General features: G+C 40.2%; 1 protein-coding gene across 3 annotated transcripts in view; it reads right to left on the minus strand.

Moving 5' to 3' along the window:
- Positions 1-982: 982 nt before the first annotated feature.
- The window catches only part of magi3a (membrane associated guanylate kinase, WW and PDZ domain containing 3a), a 158,201-nt gene continuing 145,512 nt past the window's right edge, over positions 983-13,671 (minus strand). For 2 of the 3 annotated variants that reach the window (XM_024292752.2, XM_024292751.2), the window contains 8 exons: positions 13,183-13,375; positions 10,813-11,004; positions 9,816-10,001; positions 9,601-9,694; positions 6,676-6,751; positions 6,416-6,553; positions 5,025-5,163; positions 983-3,160 (listed from right to left, as the gene is read on the minus strand). In XM_024292752.2, the coding sequence (XP_024148520.1) occupies positions 2,340-3,160; positions 5,025-5,163; positions 6,416-6,553; positions 6,676-6,751; positions 9,601-9,694; positions 9,816-10,001; positions 10,813-11,004; positions 13,183-13,375 (1,839 nt within the window). In that variant the 3' untranslated portion in view covers positions 983-2,339. Of the gene's footprint in view, positions 3,161-4,702; positions 4,796-5,024; positions 5,164-6,415; positions 6,554-6,675; positions 6,752-9,600; positions 9,695-9,815; positions 10,002-10,812; positions 11,005-13,182; positions 13,376-13,671 lie in introns of all 3 variants that reach the window. The other variant, XM_024292753.2, reaches the window with a different exon arrangement.

A 13,671-nucleotide genomic window follows, 5' to 3' on the forward strand; every position in this document is an offset into this window, starting at 1 on the left:
ACGTCAGATTCGCGCATGCGGGGTACCGGTCTTGCTTCCGGGTACCAGTCTGGCGGTGACAACGACCTTTGATCCAAACACCGGCGGGAAAAGTTTACGGTGAGTTCAACATGGCGGCTGCTTAAAGCAGGACTTTTATGTTTATAACAAACGACAAACGTAGTTAAAAAAATAAATAAAGCAAAATTAAGTATTTTTATTAGGAAAACAAAATAAAAAGCAAAATAAATCAAGCCTTAAAAACCTACAGTATTCAAAGCAATCTCTGAAAACTTCTAAAGTTATAAACATTTTAATAAATATAAACATGTAAACATGTAATTTTTTTTAATAGAACACAAATAAAAATGTTAAAATAAAATATGTGTATATTCGCAAAAGCTACAAAAAGGATTTTTTTAAATTTTAATTAAAATTATATAAAATAACAGTCAAATAAATCCGTTCCCTAAGACAAAAAAGGGGCTCAAATATAAGAAAAAATATATATAATTATTACGAGCAAATCAAGTGAACATGTAAAATGTAATTATACCAAAATATTCTAAAAAGTTAAAGAATCTGAATAACATGGCTTAAGCCATTCATAGATTTAAACAAAAAAATAATTACATTAACAGATCATGGAGGTCAAAAGTACCTAAAGACGAATAAATAAAAAATGTAAACTAAGATGAAATTCAGTTTTCTTTATGTCTCAAGAAATAATAAATTAATTGTAATACACTCTTAATTTTTCAATTTAAAGCTTTTTAATGTCTGAGTAAAATATACAGTAGTTGATTTTTTAAACTCTTATTTAATAAAAATTAATTGAGATTTTTGTTTTTCTTGGAGCTATTTTTAAAAAAATCTGTTTTTTAATCATATATATATATATATTCCCGAATTTCCTTTTTTGGCATTATAAATAAAAACATTTACGGTATTATTTAAAATGAGAAATAAAAAACTTAAAACATCAACACACAAGACAAAAACGTTGTCAGGTTTAACCAGTAAATCTTTATTTATGAGTAAATGACCAAATCGCCATGACTTCACCACTTCTTTAAATCCCATTTTATATAATTTTCTCTCTTTAGTTCCCTTAAAAAAATAATAAAACGATTTACAGAGGATTACTTTATCTCTTTCTGTGAATGAAGGCAGATATATTTATACAGACGCTGTACAATTTATAAACATTTACAACTATGATGATGCCAAAAAACTATTTGTTTTTTTTTCTTATAACAATGTCAGAGCAACGCAAGGCCACAGTGTCATACACATCAATGACATGAACAGTGATAGTACAGCCGTCCACAGATCCAACAGTCCCTTTGATTCACCCTGAAGCAGGCAGGCTGATGAAGGTCCGTCCGGCTGTGAGGAAGAGTGTTGGAAGTCCACAGAATAACACAGAAATGCTACATTTGGTCTTCAGAACCGCCCTTCCCTGACCCAATATTGCTTTTATTGTAAAAACGTAAAATCTCAGATTAACTTTTATTTTTCTAGACGATCATGTTCTCAGCTAATATCACACAGTAAAGAAAATGATGACCAAAATGAGGCTAAAATCTAGTAAATTCAAATTTGCGGCCTACATTCAGGATTAAAATATCTCTTAGATGTTTGTGAATAAAAAGGCAGAGTAGTAGTTTTTATTTGAATCAATCAGGCTCTGTTATGTAAAGGCTATTTAAATTCACATTATATACTGGCCTGTCAATATATGTACACACAGTGCAGCTGAACAACTTCTTTTCCTATAAACCTCCTGCTTCTTCAAAACAACGACATGTGCACAAACAACAACTTTGATAATAAATTACATTATTATTGTCACATGTGTAACAAATATTTGATCTCGAGCCACAAGTTTCTGGTCTGCTTGTCGATGCATATAAAGCTTTGGGCTTTTTTTTTGCCCAAATTTATTTCTTCATTTTATAAATGCGAGAAAAAAAAAACTAAAAAACACAAAAACAAGACAATTGTTTATATTTTTTCTTTCAGGCAAATATAGGAGAAACCTCAATTTTCCTTCATCTATCTCCCATTCTTGGTATAAAAGCTGCAGAGTGCAAGAATGCCTTCATCATTTCCGGGTCCCGACGGTGCGTTTCACAGTGAGTGTTGTCTAGAGCAGCGTCTTTAGAAACAGTTTGGCACCAAATAAGACGATAAAAACAAAACGTTCCCACTCAAAATCTATTAGTTACACACACACGCAGACACAGTCGTATTTACAGCTCAGCAGATCTGTCTGAGGCAAAGGGAGGACAGGATATGGAGGGATGCTGCCGCGTACACAGTGATAATAAATGTCCGCCCAAAACCTCCTTCCGCTCTCAGACGTCTGCGTAAGCCGGGTCCACTTGGGACTGAACCTTGGTGGAACTGGGAACCTTCCATGGTCCGGGTGTGATGGGAGCCTTCTTGCTGGTGGCGGTCCCGTTGCAGTTGGGGTCCTGGACGCTACTGCTGGAGCCCCTGGGATCCCTCCTACTCACGTCTCCGTTGGGGCCCTGGTGCTTGTCGCCCCTCTCCCTTGCGCTCCTCTGGGTCGGCGCTCCAGCGTCGGAGCCGGCCCGGTCCCTGTGGGACTTGGGGGCGGCCTCCTTCTCAGCCCTCTTTGCCCGTCTGTAGCGCTCGGCACTCTCCCGGCTTCTGTCCCCGCCCTCTGTGGTGGCGTCTTCCTCCTGCGGCCTCCAGTCCCTCACTTCAGCGCTGGGTTGTTGGCCACCGGGACGCCTAGGGCTGGAGGGCTGAGGGTTTTCTTGTTCCCTCTTGGAGCCTTTTCTCGGACTCTCGGAGCGCTTCTCTCGCTGGCCCTGGGCCTTTCTATCCCTGCTCATGTCCTCCATGGATCCATCGTTTTTGCGTGGACTGTGGGACCGCTCCGCATGAGCCGCCCGGCCCTCGCTGGCTCTTTTGGGACTGGTCGACTTGGAGTCGCTCCGGTTTGCCTTCCTGGTGTGCCTGCTGGGACTGATGCTGCGCCTGTAGTCCTGCTCGTCCCCCGGGGATCCGGCCACCCTGCGGTCCGCGCCGGCGATCTCATCGGGGGTGGAGGTTTTGTGAGTGGATGAAGACGGAGAGGTCGGCTGCTCGTCGGATGTAGAGAGTCGGGGGAAGCTTGGCGTTTGAATGGCGGCTTTGCCTTTTGAAGCTGAGACACAAACAGCAGAAAGTGAGAGCCGCGTTCCAACCACGCCAGTCAGACTCAGTGAAGATGCAGAAGCTCAAACATCCCTGGGGTGGGATGTTTTGCATATTCAACAGAAGTGAAGGGAAATCAAAGATGTCATGCAACAGAAGCACACCCCCTGTCCCCGCCCACCCTCGACCTCAGACACAGAAGGGCGCTTTTCTGGGGTAAAGCCTTCACAGCATCCATCTCAATATTCTCCTCACTTGCGATATGCATCAGCTGATGTGGTAACCTTCAATGAAAAGGGTGCTGGAGTGCAGCCAGGACTGACGTTTCAATTTTCCCCCTGAGCTGATAAGAACTGCACAGCTGTGGTTCGGAAATGCAGCAAGAGATAAAGGAAGACTGATGGACTTAGTGGTGCTGAAATGAGCTTTTGGATATCGCATAGATAATTCATAGAAAATTTATTGCAGTTTGGTTTTTACAATTCAGTGAATGCGCACATATTCTTTAACCACTTGTCATTCACTGATCGTATTACGAGTTTTTTCTCCTTTTTTTTTTTTTTTAAAGTAGAGGTCCCCTACCCCCAGGCCTTTGACCTGTACTAGTTTGTGGGTCACTTAGTCGCAGAGAACAAAAAATACAAAAATACTTCTTGGAGCCAGTAGATACTTCCTATTTGGAACGCAAGGGGGGTGGAGTCACTCAGTCCACTTCTCACATACAGTCAATGCACCCTTTTCCTTCACATCTATGATTCAATTTTGATGTAGGTCAAGACGTTCGTTTCAGTCATGTGTCTTAAATAGATTTGCTAGCTGTTTTTTTTTTTTTTCGTATTTGGAAATTTCCTTGGCAAAGAAAAGATCTAGTTTTTCAACAGAAAAAACCTACAAGTCTTTACCTGTAATACAGATTTATTGAGACAGTTCTTCCCAAACTCGAGCCCACTTCCTCAAAAATGCAGCCACCGACTTTATGTTATGACGTCAGGTAAAGTTTAAAACATAATAGATTGTTTTTATATGAGGAAAATATTAGTTTTTGCACATATTTTATGTTTTATTTTATTTTGTTACATTTCCAAACCTCACCTTAAAAGTTGAACGAGGCTGAAGTTAGCGTCCGTTTTTTGACTTCTAAAAAAATTTGAATGTGTCCTACACAAATTCTAGTCAACAAAGAAAGTTTAAACCGGTTAAAGAGGATGAAGATTCCTTTAAAAATGAAGGGAAACTGGAAGCTAAACAATTCAGATGCCGACTTCAGCCTCGTACGGGCTGTTCTGTAAAAAACGCTTTACTTTAAAACAGGTTGGGGAGAGCTGCTTTAAAGGAAGCACTTCGTAGGCTTTCAAGTGTTGTTACTCCTCTAGGAGTCACTGCTTTAATCCAGCCCTAAAATATGACCAAGAGTAGCGAATGTTTCACTTTAGTTTGATAAAACAAAGGGGATGGAGTTGAGGGGACACACAACACTTAAATCTGGGGAATGAATTGCTTTGAAAAAAGAGGTAAAGACAAGAAAAGGCAAAAGTAGGAGCACAAAGTTTACCAAAGTTATTACGGACAGACCGAGAAAAGCAGTGAGGCCTTTAGTGATTCTCTGGTTTCATGTAGAAGCACAGGGTGGAAGAAGAGTTCAGACCTAGAGGAGGAAGAGATAAATAGATAGAAAACAGACAGCCGTGCAGAAAACAAAGAAAGTAAGGGAGATAGACAGCACAAGAGGAAGACTGAGAAAGAATGAGAAGAGTCAAGCTTGCAACACATGCATGAGCATACAGAAACTCTGCTATTCCGCACATCCATACAGAAGCTTCTATACACGTGTGGTTAATAGGCAGTTGCAGGGAGGGCTGGAAGCAGGGACTCACTGTGGTCTGGGACCAAGCCCTGTCCGGGCCGCAGCAGCAGGTGAACTCTGTTGCCTCCTGCTTGGATCAGCTCAATGGCCCGAGTGTGTGTGACGCCCTGAATGGGCTCGCCGTTGATCTCCACAATCTGATCACCAACCTGCAGTCAGAAGGATTGGAACTGATTAAGGGATGTTTAGAAATTAACATAATTTAACACAAGGCTTTAAGAAAAATGAAATGTTATCCTTTCAAACAACATAAAAACACGAGATACATTTGACCAAAAACAGAAAAAAAACAAAAAAGGCAACAAAAGGTTTGTTATTTGAAGATATAAATGTATATTTGAAAGATAAATAGGGATATTGGCCTAAAATAGTGATTTGAATAGTTACCTGAAGAGTGGAGACAGTGCAACTTTATGTGTAGTTTATGCAGATGATCTAGTGCTGTTTCAGTAAGGAAACAATATATACGTATGGTATAAATGTATGTTTTTATTTGTGTATGTATGTGTATGGTACATGATGCATACTTTAATAGCACTTCAGTACTTTCAATAGAAGGCCTGAAACTTTTTATGCCTTGTTCCCACTGAGCGGTCCGGACCGGACTGGTCCAGGTAGGTCTGGACTTCTGAGCGTTTCCATTATAAAATGAACTCTTTAAGAAGGACCGACTGGTACCATTTCTGGTCCCACGTTGGCCCAAGGTCCAAAGAAAAATGGAATGGACCCGTTAGGGCGGAGCTTCTGGCATCACTCGATGTAACCCATTGATTGGGGGAAAGGTTTTACGACCAGCGCTTGACCAACTCAAGAGCCAAACCGAAAGTTTTGTCCTCTTTTCGTCTGGATTCTTCTTTGCCCCCGCAACCTTCTTGCAAAGAATAAAAAATCCTTTATATGCATTATTCCCCTTATTCTTGGGGGTGTTGGGGACTGGAGACACACCGAATCCATAAACACCCCCCCCCATTTCAATCTCACTCGACCACCGTGGCCGAAGAATGTCTGTTACGATCCGTACTCATCAAAAACACTTCTGATCGGGCTTTGTAGACATTTATTGAAGAACAATGGAGTATTGGTCAACATAACGTCATCGGTCTACACCCCGGGTGTGCTTTGATGGTTCAACGCTCAATGGAAACGCTCACTTAAATTGCCCAAGCCATTATACACACTGATGGTGACTCCGCTTTGTCATGAGGACATGATTACAGCAAACCAGCTTAAGACATTATTTCGTGCAATCTTTAAATAAATATCTTATTGATTTTTGGTAAATCAACCTCATTGCTGTGATGTCATTTTAAGAAAAGTGGATTTATTTGTTTCTGGTTTGCAGCTAAACTACAAAGATCTGGTCCTCATGTTGTTAGCTTGGTCAGAAACCGAGAAACTCACATGTATCCTCCCATCTTTAAGGGCAGGCCCATCCTCGGCGAGGCGCAGGATGTACAGACCCATGTTATACTCCTTCCCTCCTCTCAGACTGAAGCCGAAACCGCGCTGGCTACGTTCCAACTCCACCACGAAGCAGCCCTGTTGTTCAGACAGAGACTATCACTATTAATCCTGGATGTTTTATAATACTGAGCGAGGCTGGGAGGTAAATGATGATGATGGAAACATAACTACAACCATGATTCTCTCTTTGGTCCTACCTGCTTGGGCCCTGATGGGATGAGAGCTCCCATCTCTGCCGGCGAGACGCCGTTCTTGACTTCAGCATCACCATTTCTGCCATAGGGAGACATTAAAATAATGTTATGAGGTGCAAACTGCTTTGATATGCCATATTACAGAACATAAAAATATATAAGATGTCCATATGGGGTGTGCTAATGCATTTGTGTTGAAAACTTGTATTCCTAGATGGTTTCACAATAGAGTGCACATCATAGATATGAAATCCTGCAGAGACGTGCGTTTCTTTAAAAAGCAGAACTCTACATTGGACTAGCATCCCATCTGGGGTGTATTCCACCTGAGATAGGCTCCTGCAACCCGACAACCCCATAAGAGATAAAGTGAGTTTGAAAAATGCACGGATGCTTTACAGAGCTGGATACTACGCCAAACTATCCCGACACACTATCTACTTTTGAGTTAATTTGAATACTGGGAGAAGTTCACAAGCTGCACGCCAATCTCATACATGAGCGCGGGCTGTCCTAAGGCATGTGTTGGTGATTAAATGAACGAGGAAGAAGAGTGAAGTTGAAGAGCGGGAAGAGAGATAGGCAGCTCAAAAACGGCGATGGTGAAGGACCGCTGCAATCTATGAAAGAGTCTGACACAAGTCGCTTTAGTTAAATAGAACGATCAAAGAGAAAGCCGTATGCACTATTAATCTGTTCTATGTCCATAATTATTTTCTGTGGCTCTCTGTCTTAAAGTCGAGCAGTGTGTGTTGTGTGTGTGCTCTGCCTGTTAAAATAATTGGAATAGGCAGATCAAAATTGATGGAAAAAATACTAAAATAGAGGGATTGGTGCAATTTATGGGTTAAAGAGGCAGAAGACTGAAAGAAAGATGCTGCAAATACATGAGTTTGTATTTCGATAGTATTGTTTTTGTACAAAGGAATGTTGTTAATATGTACTAGAATAAAAAAAAAAAAACTAAACAGAGAAGTTTTCAGAAACTTTAAAAAAAAAAATCTATACAAAAAAAAAAAATCATTATTTTATTCTCAAATTTCCAGGATATTTTTGGGTCCTCAGGTTTTAATTTTCAGGAGTATTTTTCTCTAAAGGCTGAATTTACTGAAACGTCCCCTTTACTACTGGCTGTAAGCCAGCCCACATCACGATTAATCTTCCCCTGTGCCTAATAGTTTGTTGGATTAAATTCTTTGGGCTCTCCACTTTGCTCTCAGAATTTAATTTAATTGTGTTGCACCACAAAAATAATTGCCTAAAGGCACCAGAGTTGTTTTGTATACTTGGAAACTTTGGTTTCTTAATGTTTTTAAAGGAAAGTATCTGGTTTCTAAAAACACAGGCGTTCAAACGAAAGCTTTTTAATTTGCTGTGTTTATGTTTCGAAGAAAACAGTTTTCTGGTGTTGAAATCTAACTGTTCAGAGGAAGGGTCCTTAATTAACCTTTTCTTTGTTTTTTTTTTGTCAAACCTTCTCCCCCCTCGTTCATTCTGCATCAATTATTCCACTCAAATAATGCCAAGCAGCTGCTTCCAGAAGGTCACGGCTGCCGTTTGTTGGTGAAGCTCTCGAAAAGATTTGAAATTTGCATGATTGGAGCCGCACTCCGGTGTGAAGGATATCAGTGCTGCCTCACAGCAATAAAGGCCTTTCTATGCTTTTCTGGTTATTTCTGGGTCTGTTTACCACCATTTGGCTGTTCTTGGACCGATTTAAGGCTCCAAACGTTGGCATGATTTTCCTATTTTCCCAGTTAAGGATAAAAAAAAAAAGATTTATTTTCAAGAAAAGTTTTAAAAATGTGTGTTCATAATTTTCCTGACTTGGAGATTAAAATTAGAAACACCAGTTCATATACACAGGATTTTTAACAGTAATACTCCCTACCACCTATACTGATTCCCATCATCTCAGTGGACCAGAAATATAAAATATCATTCATTTTTATTTTTGTTTAGAAATGACATTCTACTTGGTAAAGATAAGCAATGACAACTGTCTTTTTTGTAATATTTAAGAGCAATAAATATATACAGTAAATATAAGCATGTTTATCAAATAGGTGTGGCAACACTTATATGTAGGCCACACCCACTTGGTAAACATGGTCATGTCATGTTGCTTGTTGTTGAGTTCAGGTTAAAACAGGTTTTACTTTTTTCTCTTGCTGATTGTGTCAAGCTTGAGACAGATGCGAGCATCTTTCTTTTCCATTATGATGATGTCATAGGATGGGCGGAGTCATAGAGTCCATCTTATAACATTTTCAGCAGGTTTAAGCCGCTAATAATCAGCTCTTTAAATTTAATAGAGATGTAAAAAGAAAGCATCTTTGAACACTAACTTTTTTCTCATTGAAAAAAGATTGAAAGGCACTATGATTACTGTGATTATTACTGTGTTATTCACGGCCTCTCTTATTTTTGTATTTTTTTTTAACATTGACTATAATTAAGACTCCTCCCTCCGACGTTCCAAACAGGAAGTACCTGTTGGTTCCAAGAAGCCGAAATCCCATCGACTTCTATAGACAAATAAACAGCTATTACTCGGTCACTATGTTTGTCAGAATAACCATTCTTGATTTGACACATTTTTTAACATGTTCTTGCTAATCCTCATTTTTTCATGATATTTTTTTGCGAATTATTCAATTAAAAAACTGATCAGGCTGGGTCCATCATGATGTCTTCTGCCAGTTGAAGGTGATAAAACAATGACAATAGTTCAGATAAATAAGCATTTCGTCATTATCTTAAAGTCCATCCATTTTCTAAATCCTTTTCGGGGTCATGGGGTCACTGGAGCCAACCAAACTACTGTTGGGTTGAGGTGGGACAAACACTGAACAGGTCGCCGGTCTGTCACAAGATCAAACTCATATCCAAACGTAGCCACAGTTTCCTGCTGCACTGGTTGTGTACCTGTCCTGGTGGTTGGCAGGCTGCTGCCCCACAGCTCGGTGGTGGGCCGATGGGCTGTGCTTCGCTGAGTTTGCTCCAGATGGAGGAGCGTTGTCTAGTTAAACACAGAACACACATTACCATGAAATACACACTTTCACAAAAAAAAATAATAAAACCCTCAAAGACTTGGTTGCGTAAGCAGCTTAAAGGAAAGGAAGCGTTGGGCGGCCTACCGTCCTCAGGCACCACAGTGAGGGTGACCGTGTTGCCGGCGTCCTTGATGAGCTGGACGATGTCGTTGTGCGACAGCTCCATGATGGAGCGCCCGTTGACCGCAGAGATGCGGTCCCCCACCTTCATCTGGCCTAGGCGGTCGGTGGGGCTGCCTTCAATGATGCGGCCGATTTTGTGAGGAATGACTGTCGCAGAGAAAAACAGAAGTTAAGAGGACGACTGCACTGAACAAAGACACGTGCAAAGGACTTCATTCAATTAAATACAAATCATTGACTATTCTACTAGTGTTTTTACATTAAATGTACATGACTTTTATTACTGATGTAAGTTAAATTCTAAAACAGAATATTCATATAATCAACCTGAACTCTCTTATCGGTGATTGGCTGTTTGGTGGGACGCCTCACATTAAACTGAAACTTATGAACGGAACATCAAAGATGGGGAAAAAGCAAGATGACAGACAAGGTAATTTGAAATTTAAGAAAAAAGATTTTGAAAGCAAGCATTCAATTATTTTTATTTGCAAATTTGAAAGTTTTGTTTTTAGAACAGAACATTTTGTTTGCAACTTAGAAAATTTTGATCTCATAACTTGGTGGCACAAAAATCACTTCACATGATCTCAAACTCATCTTTATGTTAATACCCCAACAGTTAATAAACTTAATTATAAATCCATCATCCGATAAACATCAGGGAGTACTTGCAGCTGCAGCTACATGTCTGGAAGGCAAAGCTGATGACTTCCCACTAACAGACCAGAGTGAGATCTGAGAGATGCTTGCAAAAGGGGGCGTGTCCACTGGGGATTTTAAGTGGAAATTAATAAAGCAACAAAGTCAAAATGACATAATTGAACCAACCACAGAATTGATACTAAAAACGAGTTTTATTACAAGAAATAAAATAAAAAAACTCAAAGTTTTGAGTTTTTAATCACAAATGGGGTAGTTTGGGACTTGAATCATGTCATCGTCTTTCGTGACTTACCTCCAGGCGGGGGCTTGTTCTTCGAGGTGAGAATGACGAACCCGAAACCTTCATTGTCTCTGCGCTGAAGAGTGACATCGAAGCTTTCGGGTCGAGTGGGCTGTCCAGTGTTGGGCGCCTCTACGCGGGGAACCTTCGGGGAGTTGGCGACCTGTTGAGCCTGCGGGCCGCTCTCTTCCTCTCCGCCTCCGTCTGATGGATGATAAAAATAAACAGGACAAACTCTGAATATCTTTGCATCTCTTTTCAAAGTGTTCCCAGTGGTCTTTTAATTACGATTGTGATGTTTTAACCAAACCCCTAAAACCTGTGTCATTCTATAGAACATAGATTCTGAGGATTCATTAGAAATTTGCTTCACAGTTGTGGGCGACACCGTAGGTGAGTTACACCCCTACCAGTTCCTGAGAGCTTGTGACCTGCCCAGCGACACAAATAAGCTGTTTTTCAAACTACTTTTTTTTCATTTGGTCTTGTCCTGATTCACAACAATTTGAACAAAAACAAAACGCATTAATTTTAATTAATAAACGCTTAATTTTCTAAATGTATGTCCTCCATCATCAGAAAAAGCCCGCAAGAATATATTACAAATTCAAAAAACACAATTTGCATCAAAGTGGGTCTTTTAATGTGAAAAACTTAATTAAAAGTGGCTTAAGAAACAACAGTGTTGTTATTTTCTGCGCTATAAAACTTAGCAAACTTAAATTTAAAAGTGCACCTTCAACTCCAGAGCACCTTATTGCTCCAATTGCTCTAAATAATTTTAGATATTTCTAGTTGTGCTCATGAAGTTGAAGGGATTTTGAGAAGTACATGGCGCTCTATCAAAATGTCAGGTTTTTTTTACTAGCTGCAAACATGGTTGAGTATTTTGTAAATACACGAATGTGTTGGATTGTTTTTTTTTTCTTACTTATTACAAACAATGTTGGGAGTTAGCATAGTCACAATTATGTTTGTTTTAGCGGTTTAAATCAGTTTTTTTTTACGTGTTGGAGGCAAGGTTGGGCAGCAGCTATGGATACAGAAAAAGTGCAGAGACAACCAATCCATTACTAATACTTTGTGAATATGCTAATGCGGCTAATGTGCATGGGCCGAGATTGTAGCTATGTCCGAATTCCCACCCTAATCCCCAACTACAAAAAAAAAACTATATAGTGCGGGACTATCTAGTGCCCTAGATTTTAAAAGCAATTTGGACACCATGCTCATTACTTTACTTTTGTAAAGTAAACGGCGGATATGATGTCACCAATTTTGCAAAGTGAAAATCGATTCAATACGAATGTTTTATGATGTCTATTTGTGAATCCACTGTGTTCTGATGGTGAAAATGTGGATAGTTTATTAAGAAAATACATTTTAATGTTATTTAATTTTTTTCGCAAAAAATATTCGACTGTAATGCATTGTGGTCTATATTCGCTAATGTAGTGAGCATCGGTGCACGCTAGTTTTTCTCAAAGACTTCTGGGAAATTTCTAGAGCACTTGATTTTAAAATTGTAGATTTGGACAGCACTAGAAAGCGGAGAATGCACTATATAGTGAGTATGAAGGAATTGTGACATAGCCTCAATTTTTTCTGTGTTACAAACAAGGTTGGAAGTTAGCATAGTCACAGTAACGTCGGTATTAGCGGTAACAATCGTGTTTTTCATTTTTATGTGTTGCAAACAAGGTTGGGAGTTACAGGTATTGTAAATATGCAAACATTTCCGCGTATTGTGTAACAAATGAGTTCTAGAGTTACTATAAAGTCTGATTGACGGATAGACTTATCTCTGGCTCTTTTATCTCACTTATTGTGCCCTAGAGTCCAGTGCGCCTTACATATGACATAAGTTTGAAAATAGACCATCCCTAGATAAGCTTAAATAATGCTAAAAACAACTCCTTCTGTTTTCTGAGACCTTTTCTCTGAAGGATGCTTAAATCTTCCTCACAGAGAATAATCTGCATCCTTTTGTCTCTCAAGTGCCGTCTTCCTTTTTCACGACATTGATAAATCTCTTCATTGCTCTTTTTTTAAATCTGCTCGGCAGCTTTAACCTCTACATCCTTGAACACGTTCTAAACATCCCAACCTGGCTACCTCGGCTTCTGTCACCAGAACATCTACATCTTAATCATTGCTGATCCTCTGGCGTCCTCATCACTCATACAGAGAACCCGAAAATCAGACTCACTGCTTTCATTCTGGAGGGCAGAGCCTTGTTAAACTTCACGCTCATTCAAGGGTCTTAAGCGAGGAAACAGCCTGGAATAAATTGGAAGGATTACGGAGAAACTCTTCAAAGCTCCCTGTGAAAGGCCGCCCTCCAGCCGGGCTTTGATTGCTCAGAAGTGGGAGGGGCCGTACCTGTGTGCGCCAGCCTCCTGCGGACTGTGAGCATGACGTGGCCGTTGCGGGCGGCGTTGGTCATCAGCTCCAGCACCTGCTTGTGTGATTTGCCCTTGACTGGTATTCCATCGATGCAGAGGAGCTCATCTCCGGCCCGCAGGCGCCCGTCCTTCTCGGCTGCACCGAGGGGGACGATGGCGCCGATGTAAACCTGAGCACAGAAACAGGAGGCGAGAACATCAAAGTCCAAGTAAAAACGCTTCAAGCGTACATTTCTGTATTTCATTTGACTTTCTAATCAGGACTAATCTAAGCGGTTTGTGAAACGGTATCTCTCAGAAATTTACATTTATTTCTCACTGCACTCTCAAGAGCATCTGACTACAGGAGTGATGCAGTTGCAGCATCTGCTCACAAGGGGGCAGTGTAGTAAGTAAGTCTCATTTATACAGCGATTCTCCCAGAAAGAATTACATAGAGCTTTGCAGAGGTGGGACCAAGTCATTG

This window comes from Oryzias melastigma, linkage group LG7 (genome assembly GCF_002922805.2).
Source record: "Oryzias melastigma strain HK-1 linkage group LG7, ASM292280v2, whole genome shotgun sequence".
Taxonomy (NCBI): domain Eukaryota; kingdom Metazoa; phylum Chordata; class Actinopteri; order Beloniformes; family Adrianichthyidae; genus Oryzias; species Oryzias melastigma.